Source organism: Monodon monoceros, unplaced genomic scaffold (genome assembly GCF_005190385.1).
Source record: "Monodon monoceros isolate NGI ecotype Baffin Bay Population unplaced genomic scaffold, NGI_Narwhal_1 Super_Scaffold_16, whole genome shotgun sequence".
Taxonomy (NCBI): Eukaryota; Metazoa; Chordata; class Mammalia; order Artiodactyla; family Monodontidae; genus Monodon; species Monodon monoceros.
Window position 1 is genome coordinate 70,045,820 of NW_021703772.1, and position 14,044 is coordinate 70,059,863.

At 48.3% G+C, this 14,044-nt stretch overlaps 1 protein-coding gene across 1 annotated transcript; it reads right to left on the reverse strand.

Moving 5' to 3' along the window:
• Positions 1-472: 472 nt before the first annotated feature.
• On the reverse strand, positions 473-9,981 carry TBR1 (T-box, brain 1). Its single transcript, XM_029225665.1, has 6 exons — positions 9,046-9,981; positions 8,330-8,484; positions 7,854-7,975; positions 7,089-7,247; positions 6,073-6,134; positions 473-3,013 (listed from the first exon to the last, which is right to left on the reverse strand). The coding sequence occupies exons 1-6, from the start codon at positions 9,735-9,737 to the stop codon at positions 2,158-2,160; spliced, it is 2,046 nt and encodes a 681-aa protein (XP_029081498.1). The 5' UTR covers positions 9,738-9,981; the 3' UTR covers positions 473-2,157.
• Between the last annotated feature and the right edge of the window lie 4,063 nt (positions 9,982-14,044).

Below are 14,044 nucleotides of genomic sequence, written 5' to 3' on the forward strand. Positions count from 1 at the left end.
TCAACTCCAAGGCCTCGTATTTAAGGACCGGAATTTTCGACATCTGCCTAGAGCTGCGGTCAACAGCCTATTTTGACAAGCATTTAAATCACACCCTTCTCTTGCCCAAAGCCTCCCTCCTGACTTTGTGAAATTTAAAGAAATTCTAAATTTCGTATTAAAGACCCTCCTTTTCCTGCTCACGTTATTTCCTACTTAAAGATATAAGGAAGTGTCTACATTTTCCTGAAAAAAAGAAAAAGTGCAACAAAGTGAAACGACTCACAGGGAACTAAGTAGTTGTAAATAAGAGGAAAAAAGTAATTACTGGTAGTGCTATAAAACAAATTTAAGAGGAAAATGGGAGGCAGTTTCCACTAAACAGACTGCCCCATATTGGAGTAGGGACAGGCTATTCTTCCTTAACCCTTAAAAATAATCATCTATAATTAAATTATTTTCAAACTGTAAACTGCTTTCAAACACCATAGCATTTTACCAGATTTATTTTACTTGTTATACACAGACGATACAAACGAGCAAAAAACAAAACGTTTCTCAATGGAGTGTGTACTTGTATAAATTATTCAGTTCACAGACAAAACGAAACAAATATAAAAATCACAACATTAGATTTACAGAAGAGCCAAAATATACACACGTTTAGACCCTGAATTCCTATCAGGAAAAAAAATCCCCCCAATGGACTGAATCTAGATTGAATATTGTGTATGATGCATATTTCACATTAATTTTAAAATACAAAAAAAAAGTATAGGTTTGCTACACAACATTAGAAATCCTACTAATCTATTTTCAGGGGGATTAGTGCTCCTTATCAAATATAACAAGACTTAGTGGGAGGGGGAAAAACAGTCTTACTTGCATTAATGCTAGTGTTTTCCCAAGGAAGTCAAATTGCAGCTGTTTCTAGGTGTCGGGGAAATCATTTTCAAAACTAAAATGCAGTAAAATATACAACTCACACAATTCATCTTCACTAGACTACACTATAGTTACCAACAATTCAGTCATCTATATCATTAGAATATTCATTACAAAGATTTACAGCATATAAAGGTGGAGGGGGGAACTGAAAAGATACTCAGAAACAGTTTGTCAGCATATGTGGCACCTGCACAGACCAGTAATGGATTTGGCACTTGGGGAAAAACAAATAAGGCAAAATAATATTGCTGATGTCGAGCTATTCTATTTAGAAGTAAGGGGTAAAAAACATATAACTCCAGTTAGCTTTGCTTTGCAGGCATCATGCCACTTAATCGACTTGCCTATGAAAAGACACCTATCCTTTACAGGTGTTTGGTCAGATTCTCCTTAGCTATTTGTGTGCAGTAGGGCACAGAGTAATTATTTCATGCAACGGATTGAGGAGAAGTGAGAAACCCATCATTATCTAGTTTTTCAAGTTTCAAGTTTTCAGAGCCTCTTAGAATATTGTTAATTATCCCACCAGAAAAAATGTTAAAGGGGAGGGGGGTGGAGAAAAAGGCAAAGAAAGGAAAAGAAATGAACGAGAAGGTTAAGCATGAACTGGTTTTGTGCCTTGACGATGAGAATAAAAACTAGCCATTCGTTACAGTAAATTAACACTATATACAGTCATTTCACAGGCTTTGTTCCACTAAAATTATTAACATCCCTACCATCCATCCATCCATCCACTCGGGGATAAGAAAGGACGCGCTGGGGGGTCCAGGTTCTAGAATCAACATCCTACGGTTAATGGGGAGGCCGAGATTTGGCGGGTCGGAATAGCTGCTGCCTGACAGGACTGCCCAGGTCTCCTAAAGGTGAAGAGTTTCATTACCAGAAAGGGAAGGAGAGGGTGAGAAAAAGACGAGGGGGAGGGGAATTGTTGGGAGGATAACTTCACAGAAGGTTCGGAAGTAGGAAAACCAAAAGGTTTACAGCCATGTTGAAGGTCGGTGCGCTAATTGCGGAAACTGCTGTGCAAAAAAAAAAAAAAGAAAGAAAGAAAAGGTTAAAATTACACTCGGAGACCTGTACTAATCCGCTGCAGACGGTGTTCGAGGGTCAAACAAACTGAGGGGGCGCGCGAGTGGGGCGTGGGCAGGAGGCGCAGGGGGAGAGGCGCGAGGGGCTGGCGGGGGCCCGGCCGCGGCGGGGCGCGGGGCCGAGGCGGGCAGGGGCGGCCTAGCTGTGCGAGTAGAAGCCGTAGTAGCCGCCTATGTCCTTGGCGCAGTTCTTCTCGCAGTCCCGCTGGGCCAGCACCTCGCTCTTGAGCGGGGACGAGCTCTCGGACACGGGCGTGTCAGCGGGCGAGATCCGCCTCCGTTTGGCCTGCTCGTAAATCCCCGAGTCGCTCGAGTCGATGGACTTGATGGAGGAGGGCGTCTCGATCCAGCTGGAGTCGGACAGGTCCTTGGGCTTGGCGTCCTCGGCGCCGGGCGGCAGCGGCGAGCGCTCGGCGGCCAAGCCCTCGGCCTCCTCGCCCAGGTAGGGGTTGGCGCCGGCCATACGCGCGGCGGCCGCGGCGCTGTTGGGCCAGCAGGGCAGCACCGAGCCCGACTTGGCGCCGCAGTACTGCGGGGGGCTGCGCGCGCCCCAGCCCGACGGGTCGGCGTAGTAGCCGAGCGGGCGGCCCGTGCAGCCGGCCGCCTGCAGCGGCAGCGCCTTCACGCCGGCCGCCGCGTACGAGAGCAGCGTGGCCGCGTTGCCCGCGAAGTCCGTGGCCGTGTCGTAGGCCGAGGCGGCGAAGTCCAGCCGGTTGTTGGCCGGCGTCACAAACCAGCGCTGCGGCGACGGCGCGCCCGGGTCCTCGGCCTGCTGCGGCGACAGCAGCCCGTTGGTGTGCGGCACGCTGCGGTCCGTGCCCGGCCCGGGGCCCGCGCCCGCGCCCGGGTGGAAGCGGGCCTTGGCGTAGTTGCTCACGAACTGGTCCTGCAGGAAAGAGCCGGCCATGGCGTAGCGGGCCCCGGGCACGATCTGCGAGCGCGGGGAGTCGTTGGGCGAGGGGGTCAAGCGGTCCATGTCGCAGCCAGTGTAGATCCTGCGAGGGAGGGAGAGAGAGAGAACCGAAGGGTGGCGCCAGGTCCCTTCGGGGGGCAAAAGGGAAGGCCACCCCTGGTTGCCCACCCACACCATCTCCACGTGTAACCTGCCGCCGTCCAGGATGGAGACAGACAAAAGGTCACAGACCTGCATCCTCTCCAAAATAAATCGTGAAATTATACAGGAATCAATCTGTCTATTCAGGGACCTAAAAATGATACAGGTGAAGAGGAAGGCTTCCCTCCTCTCTTGCGTTCTCTCGCCAGGTGCACAGGGGTCCCGAGAGAGGAGCACAGCAAGGGATTCTCATCCCACTTCTCCACTGTATGTGTACACATTAAGGCAGATTTACCCAGGAATTAAGGTGTTATTTGCCCAGTGGGCCTTTCTTTTTCGGTGAGAGTTTCTGAGCGAAATTTCTAAACAAGTCACCCACTTCCACCCTTTTAAGACCGCTTTCCTCCATTTGACACACGCGCGGGCCCCCCAGGTACTGACAAGCATCGGACTGGTTTTCGCCAGTCTGCTGAGACCCGGGAGGGTTACTGCTGCAAGCCTCCGCAGGACTTACTGTCTTGTTTTCCCCGTGTGATCTTTCAACCCCCAGCTCCCGACCACTAATACAAACAAGAATTACTACTTGGAAACAAAGTCATCAATCAGTAAAATTCTTTTGCAGAGAAAAAGCATTCTTTACTCTGACCTTCTTTCCCCAGCTTTTGATCTGTTACTGGTTAAAAACAACAGCAACAACAACTTGGGGGGCAAACTCTTGAAGTACAGTTATCAACCTCCGCCAAGCAGTCTCCCACTAATAATAGCTCATCCTTATACAACTTGATTATGTATACCAGGCACCCTTGTCTAGGACTGTACAGACAGTAATTTATTTAACCATCACAACAATTTTCCAAGTTAGGTACCATTATTATCCCACTTTACAGGTGAAGAAACTGAGGCAAAGGGAAGTTAAATAACTTGCCCAACCACATACAGTAATTGTGTTACTAAGAATTACCTTAAATAAAATAGTCAAAGATTAGCTCTAGGCCCTGGGCCTAGAAAATCCCATTCGAATTGAGAAGGAACCAGAGATTGGATCAAGATTGGTCGAAGTATTTTCTCATACACATACACACATGCCTCCCTTTTTATTTAGCTCACACATAAATGTTTTAATCTTTAATCAACAGACTGTTTTGAAAGAGAGCCTCAGTCTTGTCAGACCTCAATCCTTTGGGGAGGAGATTCCCTGGTGAGTGGCCAAGCAAACCCCCTGGCCCCCCTGAACTCTTTATTGCTCTCCCTGTTTCTCCAAAAGTGAGCCAGGCCCAAATAACCGACATTAACAGTGGAAAGGGAGTGTCATAAACCATTCTACTCTTCTCTAACCCATAAATGTCTAAGATAACCACTTGTATAGTTAAAGAAGCTTTTTATGAGAAATATATAGTGATTTAAGAACCAAATGGAAGTGGTTTTTTCCAACAGAAGTCAGCCAGAAGAGGGGCAAGTGAGTGTTATGCTGTGGCTGCTCAGGTGCAGTTTGCTTACTGCACAAAATTTTCCTCCTGAAATTTAATTCCAGCCTCAAATAAGAACAAGTAGAGGGAGGCAGGAAGGGAACATAACCAGCAAGGTGCAAATATCTTCTCTGTTTACCACCACAATATTTTAAAAAGAAAAAAAAAACAATCTGCAAAAGATACAGTTTATATGCCCATCCAGGTCCCAACCCACTTGGGATTACTGAATTGATTTGTGCAAAATAAATGCTTTGGAACAGATGTTCACAGCAGAATTAAAAGCTCAAAATCTACAAGACCCCCTAGTACAGAGACCAATATCTCTGGTCTCATGGGCCACACACTTTCCACTGTGCTGAGCCCACCTTTTTTAGATTGTGAGGAAGGACTAGAGTAGCCAAGTTTTTTTTTTTTCTGGGGAATCATACTGATGAGGCTTGCTTCCTTTGGACCACTTTTGAGGGATGCACATGGCAGTTACAGGCAGTACCATCCATGACTGTCTTTTCAATTTGTTATAAAAATATCAGGAGGGAAGTTCGGTATCTACCTGGAGATAGCCACTTGTCTCCTCCACAAATTTAATCTATTCCTAGTCAAAGACAGATTCAACTTTGTAGTTCTATCCCAAGCACTTAATGCAAGCCATGAAATTAAAATTTATGTATCCTTCCCTTCTATGGTCAGAAAAAAATGAAGGGATCACCATAATCCAGATTTAGATTTTGCTATATAACTCTATCTGAACTCCTAGGCACTATACCTGGGCTCTGAGGAAGAACGCCAGAACAAGCCCAGGAAGTATTCAGTTTACACCTACTGTTGCCCCCAGAGGACAGCATTTTGATAGAAAAGACATGGAGTAGGTAAGGGATGCCTGGAGAAAAGGGAACCAACACATTTAATTAAAACGCACCTAGATAAAAACGATAAGAGGAAATATTTTTCTTTCGAAGCATAAATAATACACAGCAACAGAACCTGGGTCCTTCCCAAAGCCTGAAGTGACTGCAATGTCGGCTGTGCTCGTGAACTTGCCTGTAGTGGGTGCACATTTTTATTCAGTCCATAGTAAACTTGCACAGGAAAAGCTATTACACAAAACTTGGAAATGGGTAAATAAAAGTCACATATGCCAAGGAGACTGTAACAACTGCCAGAGCCACATGCACTTTCAGGCAGACTCGGGCGGTTTCAGACACAGACAATCTGAGCTGAGCATCTGCAGTGCCACATACAACTCGCGCACCCGGGAACCAGGGCGGCTTCCCCAGCCAGCCAGTCCCCAAGCCCCGCCAACAACTTTGTAATTCACGCAAAAGCTAAAAATAGGCAGAGGAAACCTTTCACCAAAACCACAGAAGTACTAAGCCAGGTCACCAGAGAGAAGGGGAGCCGACAAAAACGAAAGGAAAACCTCAAAAACAACCCTGTCTTCACACTTTCTAGCTTCCAAAAGCCTTGTACAAAGCAATCCACCTTTGACCTAAAGCCCAATTCCACAAATTTGAGAAAGTGCAAAACTACTTACGTGTCATAATTATCCCGAAATCCTTTTGCAAAGGGGTTGTGATCTATTTTCAGTTGTGTAATCTGGAAAAGAGAAAAAAAGATTAATACGATTTTACATTCTATACAGAGGATTGGGTGTTTAAGGATATGTCATCTGCTGCTTTTTACAGGGGCTTACGGCCCACAATTTCATTAAATAGCAAAGTTTCCCTAACTGAAAAATTTGAGGGAATGGGTGGAAAGGAAAAAAAAGAAAGTATGATGAAAGTTATGAGGAACATGTTTAAATTAATGGTGACTAAAACTAAAGAATTGCTTTCAATTAGCTCTCCCATGTGTTCTAAATTGGTTCAAATGCTCATTTTTTAAAATGCTTGTTACATAATGCCCTTACTCAGGCAAAAATCTTTAAGGGGTACTTGAATTCATCACTAAAAAATGTTTCGTATCTTAAATGTTTCATCATATTTTTTAAAATTGGTTGCTTTTGATACACAACTTGAAGAACCCACAATCTGCATCTTAAAATCAGTTTTGATTTAAAATAAACGCATATTTTTAACTTCTAATATTTTCATTTAAGTTTTTAAAAAACATCAATTCTAGTAGTCAAATCAACAGTAGTAAAATAAGTTTCTGCAAACTTGCAAATGCTTAAGTTCAAACTGCTAGAAAACTCACTTCGTAGCCCCCAGTAATTTATTGTAGTTTTTAAATATATGAATGTGGGTTTCTTTTGATCACCCAGAAAGTGATGCTTGAAAACTAAATAAAAATTCCCAAGAGGCCCGAGAAATTCTGGTCACCTTAAAGGTGGCCCGGGTGACCCGCGACGGAGACGAATAGGAAGCGTTTTCCCACCGGCTAGGTGTTTAGGGAAGGTGCCCAGCAGGCCCCTAGCCCTACGCCTAAAAGGCGCAGCAGAGCCAGCTGCGGCTGACGTTAGTGCCAGAGCGGGGGATGGCCGGGGGTAGCGGCGCGGGCCTGGAGAAGCCGGTGCCGACCGCCGCGCGCCCAGCCCCCAGGCCTCCTTACATCGGTGTTCTGGTAGGCGGTGACGGCGATGAACTGAGTCTCGGGAAAAGTGAATGTCTGCACGCGGCCGGGCTGGCTGGTGTCCTCCGTGCCGTCCTCGTTCACTTCCACCACATGCAGGCGGGGCTGGTACTTGTGCAAGGACTGCAAAACCACCATCTGTCCGGCGGAGAGAAAGGGGAGCGCCGGGCGGCGCGTTAACGCAGCCGGCGTGCGCGGGGCTCTGCGCCGCCCGCCGCGCGGAGGCTGCAAGGAGCCCGCCGCCCCTAGTAACTGATAGCGGGCCTCGCCCGGCTGGTGACTGGCTGGCGGGGGCAGACCAGCCCTCGCTGCCCGGGAGCACGGATCGCCCGAGCACGGGAGGAAAACCAAACCCGACCGCCCGATCCTCAGGGCCCTTCTCCCTGTCCTCCTTTAAGGAGAAACAAAGATTTTCGCAACCTGCAGATCCTGCGCGTTTCCTTCTCAAAATCAACCAAGTATTTGTACTTGGGAAGGTTGGGAACTCGGGAATTGGGCGAGAGGGGGGGAGAAGAACAACTTTGTAGATTGTTTAATATAATTTCGGAGGATGGAAATAGAATTTTTTAGAAGTCTTTTTAATGAAGCAAAGAAACGTGTCCAGTTTCTCATGTTGGTTTAAAGTGATGAACTGGAGCTTAGGGAGGGACGAGTATGTATAAGTGAGTGTGTGTGTGTGTGTGTGTGTGTGTGAGAGAGAGAGAGAGAGAGAGAGAGAGAGAAATGAGCGCTTGAGCCACTGACCTGCCCATTGTTGTTTGAAGCTCCTTTGTTGTTTGTAAGTTTTAATTTTCCAAAAGAGATTTCTTGACGCATCCAGTGAGCCCCCGTGTTGGGGGAATCCGGATGCATATAGACCCGATTTCCTAGAGAAAGAAACAAGTTGTTTACATGTGCCCCGGGCACTGCCCAGTCTTAACTCCTCACCACGTAGGACACACACACATATACACATACGCACACCCCTTATTCCACCGTGAGGCCCATTAGCTGGGGCTTTTTAGGCCGTGCTTTCTTCCTATTAACTGGGATGATTAAAATTGCTTTTGCATAATCCTCCCCCTTCTCGCGGCTCAGTCTGTCCCCCTATCCCCCTCGTTTGCTTTTAGAAGTCATTGGCCGATCGTTTTAAAAGTCGCTCGAGCCAGTCCACAAAGGCTTTAATTAATCATTCTCACCTAAATAAGTGTCAGGAAAACGTGTTAATTGGAAGGACTTGCCTTGCACATTGGTGTCCGCTTTGCCGCAAGGAACCCATTTGCCTCCTTGAAACCTCCAGTGATTGGGATCCGCCAAAATCACATCCACAAAAATATTGTAATGAGCCGTGGGATCGAGACCAGAAATGTTAAAACTTAAAAAAGGAAACATGCGCCTATTTAAATTAGGAAGGGGGGAGAAAACAAGGGGGAAAAACATAAATGTTAAAGATTAAATGCAAGAAGCGAGGCGCCAGATAGCAAAGCAAAACTTGTTCTCTCAGCGTCAATGAGCGAATGTTTGCTGGGTTGGAAAAGGGGTGGTGGCGGAGGAAAAGAAGTGGGGCTGAAGTCGGGGAGTCGGCAGGTAGCACTGCCCAGCTGAAAAGCGAGATTGGCGACCCGAATCTCCACCTGTCGGTGCATCGGGCGTTGATGCGTCCCTCCCATCTCCCGGCCACCGGCCAGGGCTCTCCCCCTCTCTCTCGCTCTCCTTTCTCCGGCCACTGACGGGCTCTCCGACCACCTTTCTAGAGCGGGACCCCCCTCCCCGACATCACCGCGGTGGCTAGACCTTCCACTTTCCGTTTTTCCAACACCAGCCAACTCTAGGACGCGCCAGAGCGCCTTCCACTCTGCTCCCGACCCCAAATCTTCGCTGCCGCGGCGGTCACAAGCCGGGTGCACTTGCCCCCGGACCGCGCCTGGAGCAGCGGCAGCCAAGAACGTAGCATTACCTGCCCTGTTTGGTGATGATCATCTCCGTTTGGTGCCGGTGAAATTTCAGCCAAAGGGGCCTGTTGCACAGGTACACCTGCGCTTTGCCGGGCACCAGCCCGGGCTGTGTGGAGGAGAACTGGTAGAACGGGGCTCCTTGGTAGGAGTGGCCGTACTGCTGTGGGTAGGGGTAGCCGGCGGTGGGGTAGCCCTGCGGTGAGGAGTTGGACAGGAGGCTGTTGTAGGCTCCGTTGGTGATGACCGGGTGGTGGGCCATGTAGCGGCTGGGGCTGCCGATGGAGAAGGCGGGGTGCGCAGGTCCGTGCTGCCCGGCGTACGGGAACATGGCACTGGGAGCAGTGGCCGCGGACTGTGGCTGGCTGGACTGAGAGAGGAGGTAGCGATCTGCAGCAGAGCCATCGAAACTGTGACGAAGCTCAGAGACCCCGTCCAAGACAGGAGAGAGTTTACTTCTCTGGACGTCCCCTGGTGAGTCCTTGGAGTCAGGAAAATTGTCTGTATCTGACTGATTCGTCATCCCCCTGGTAATTTTTTTCAGAGGTGAACTTCTCTCCAGGTTGTCAGTGGTCGAGATAATGGGATGATCGTGCAAGACGAGCTCAGATCCGCCTGAATGTGGGTAGCTGCTGCTCACATTGAGAAATTTCTTGGAGAGCATGATAGAAGGAGAAAGGCAGTGCTCCAGCTGCATAGCTCTGGAACCTGAACACTCGCCCTCCTGTCCCTGGTTTTTAAAGTCCTATTTATCATAAACTAGAAATCCACAGACCCCCTCACTAGACAGAAAGCACTTCAACCAGCAAATGCTTCTCAAAGGTTTGATTTACTTTTTTTTTCCCTGGGAGAAGAGATTGGCCAATTGACACTATGCAGCAATCAGAAAAGGCTCACTTTTGATCTTGCTGCTTGTGCAGCCGATGAAACGGCTCCTGCCATTGGTTAACTGCTGACAGTAATTTAATTAGATAGACATTAATTAGGATAATCACCTGGCTCCTGGTCGCTGCGATCATGGCAAACTGAAGGGGATGATTTTATTGTTGGCTTGGGGGTGGGATGGGGAGCGTGTGTTAGTTTTACGTGAGCACTGTTGTGTCACCTTTAAGCTTTGTGACCACTGCTTTAGGAAGATTCAAAGATGTGCAATTTACTAAACATTTTCCTACCTTCTCCCCCCACCTCCCTCCTTTGGAGCTGAGGGGCGGAGGAGGGAATTCAACGATGCTAGGAGATTTTTCGGATCTGAATGAGCCAAATATTCAGTTGAATGTAACGATTTCAAGTGCAAAGTATACAAAGCGCGAGCCGGTGGCCTCTTCTCGCCCTGTAAAAGTTCCAGAGTCTGTCTTTTCCAGTTAATACAGAAGCACAAGACACCTGACCCAGTCCTTTGTGAGCAGGTCCTGTGTGTCCTCCACGAACACCCCCACCAACGCACACCTTTTAAACTACATACATACATAAATAAATCACTGCTGCTGAGAGCCACCTCCATGAGAGAGAGCGGGAAGGGGGAGTAGTGGGGGAGAAAGGCAAGCAACTCAGCCCCCCCATCCACCCACCTCGGGAAGGTTCGGTTTCTTGGTTGAGCACAGAAACAGTGACAATCAATGATCTCCTTTTTAAGTTTTGAAATAATCATAAGCTGTCGGGCTGAAGTGCCTTAATGTAGTTGCTGTGATGTTTACGAGGTCTTTCCTAAATATTTTATCAGCGAGCTTGGTTGCAGATTATCTGAAGAGCATCTAACTGGGGGCAGGCGCCATGCATGCCTCGCATGCCACTGCACTTCCTTCTCTCTGAGGTACGGCCTTGGCGACAGGTTCAAAAGCCTCGCCAGGAAAAGAGAGGGCCGGGTCCTCGCGCAAATGGGTTCCCTAGAAGCGTTGATCTGGGGAGACAGAGTGGAAGTGGTGTCAACGCAGTGATCGTTACGGAAGACTCTGTGTGTGTGTGTGTGTGTGTGTGTGTGTGTGTGTGTGTGTTTAATGTTTATATAATCTGGAGGGGAGAAAAAGAATCCATGCCAGTAATTTTAAAATGAGAAAGAATCTAAAGCGGAATTAGAGAAAAGAACCAGTTTAAAAAGATGTTGGCACAAATCAATAGCACGAGGCCCAAAGCAACGCCGAGGTGTAGGAAGAAATCTCCCAGTACTGGGTCTACAGAGGAGCCCAGCCCTCCGCCCGAACCAGAGGGCCAAGAGGCTTCACCGCTCTACGCTGCTTCCCGTGGCCGGCACCCGCCAACCTGCCCTCCTGTGGCTTTCCCGGGACGCCGAGCCGCGCGGGAACTAGGAGGAGGAGCGCAGCGCCGGAGCTCAGCTCGGCCCCGCGAGCTGGCTGACTGGCGGACCGGCCACACGCGGGGCACTGCGGGGGCAGGCGGCGAGAGAAGCCACCCCCGCGCCCGGCGCTCGGCCCCAGGCCAGCCGCCCCGCTCTGGCTCCATTGTCTAAGGTCCCCGTAGGCTCCCCAGCACCCTGGCGGTCCCGAGAGGGAGCCGCCCACAGACCCGGGGAGCGCGGGGCGAGCGGCTGCTGGCGCGGACCCCGGGGGCACACACTCTTTCCCTGCCGGAGGCTCGGCCTGGGCGCCTCCGCCCGGTGGAGCTCGTACCTTCCTCCGAGAGAGTGCATCTGCCTTCCTCGGGCCCGGCCGCTCCCTGAGGGAGAGCGGCGCCGGGGACATTGGGTGGGTCTGGCGCTTTGCAGAGAGGGTCTAACCCGACTCGACCTGCGCCTAGGCGGGCGCATTTTGAGAGCGCCGCCTCTGGGGGCTGAGCGGCCAGCGCTGAGCCCGGACTGCGCCGCCGAGGTGGGCGGGCGCCTTGGCCGCAGAGGGCACCAGGCGTGGCAAGGCCCGGCGAGCGCGGCCCAGGGCCGGAAGGGTTGGTGCCCAGATGTCCCGGACTGGGAAAAAAAAAATACAGCCAGACCCCATTTTCCTTTCGAAAGCAAATCTCAGCTCGTGGCCAGGAAGCTTCACTAACAAGCAGGGCCTTAACTGTTGAGGCGTTGGGGTGTGGGGGGAGGGGACAGTAGCTATGACATTATTGGACGCTTGGTTTTCTTTGCCTTTTACCTTTCACCGCCATTTCTCCCGAGAGCCTTTGGCCTGGTTTTGGCTACTCTTGCTTTCCCCTTTTTCGATCATTCACTTCTTTGTCCCCGAATGCCTCTCCACCCCCTCCTCGGTGGGACAGAGCCTTCAGTGTGTCGCAGAAAGGAGAGACTCTACCTGGACTCTTTTTCGGGTTTTGTTATTCCCGGTATCCTGAACTGGCTTTTTAAAAAATGAAGAATGCTAAAAATGACATGTTAAAGTAGAGGAAAGGGAGAGTGCCTCCTCCTCAGAGTTTCTAAGGAATTGGATTAGGAGATAAATGTGCATTCTCACTTAGATTACCAGTACTGAATTCAGTGATTCCTCACATACAGGCTACGTCTTTAACGTATATGCTCAAGAAGGAAAACAGGCTTTTCTCAGAATCAGCACATCAGCTCTTGAATCATACTTCCAGAGCTGGTCTTCTCAAACTTTAAAAGTGCTTATGCACCACACCAGGATTCTTGATTCGGATTCAGCAGGTCTGTATTTCTAATGAGCTCCCGGAAGACTCAGGTGCTCCTGGTACAGGCAGATGGCACTGAACAGTGAGGCTGGAGCTTTTCATGCCCCCATACTAGGCTAAGTGGAAAGCGGGAACATCTCTGTATTAGAGGCAAGAGTTTTGGTTCTAGTGCTGCTTTAGTGCTGCAGAGACCGGTAAAGATGCTCACATAAACACACACACACACACACACACACACACACCCTGAAGTGGCTTATTGAGCTTGTGATTAAATAAGTTGTTTCAGTGCCTGCCTCGGCCTGGGTTATCAGGCTGCTGCTAAAATAGCTGTGCATTCCAAGAGAAAGGTGTTCACTGAGCCTTCTTAAGACATCCTCATTCTGACTCCAAATCTACAAAACTGTAGGTTTTTGCTAGGAGGGATTCTGGTAAGGTTTTGAAATTGGGAACGTCTCCAACATGAACCAAGTGGGAGAACATGGTATGTGACTGTGGGAAGTCCCGGAAGATGAGGTGATCAAACAAGAAGAGCAAAAGGCAGGCCTTGTGTAAGCCTTCTCAGTCACTTTACTCACTCAGGAGCTATTTTTCAGGGGACTAAAGTGAAAGAAAGAAAAAAAAAAAAAAGTAGTTTCCAATGGAATGTTGAGAATAACCCTTGTATTATTGAGGCCTTCTTCTTTGGACATATTGTACAAAAATAATCTTGACTAGCTTTTCACACTATCTGTGAAAGTCACAGAACCTGATTTATGTAAAGGGGAAAATCATGTATTAAAAAAACCCGAAACACTTGCACACAAGTTTAAATCAGGCAAAAGGAAAATTTCTACAAACTTCAACTCATATTTTAATTGTAAATGGTTAGCTGTTGTAATCCCAACAATCAATACATATTACAAGTCCTATATAAAATATACCATCACTATATTTAAAAGAAGAAACCACAGGACAATCAAGAAATGCTCAGAATACCTTATTCCACCAAAAACAGAGACTGTGAAACATAGTGGGAATTTAAGCCACTTCCACTTTTAGTTTCTGGTAACTTTTCATTAGGCAACCAAGAACAGCCTAGAATTATTCAAATAGGAGAGTAATTTGGTTCACCACATTATTCATACTACTCTATCAGAGGCTAAAGCTCAATTCTAAATCCCCAAGTAAATTCCCTCTTTAATGAAGCCTTAGAAACATTCTTACCGTATTTTCACAAAGGGAGAGACAATTAAATCTTTGTCTCCATGCGTTTTGCACATTCTTTGGTGTACCCAGTATGGTGCTGTACCATGTGTGAGTACTTATGTACATCAGGTTAGAAACAGGTTGAGGGACGAGGTCATCTATGAAAACTGCCATTAGTCAAATTTTTGTCTTTATCAGAAAACTGGGTACTTCTAAGTTAAGAAAGATGAGAGAAAACTA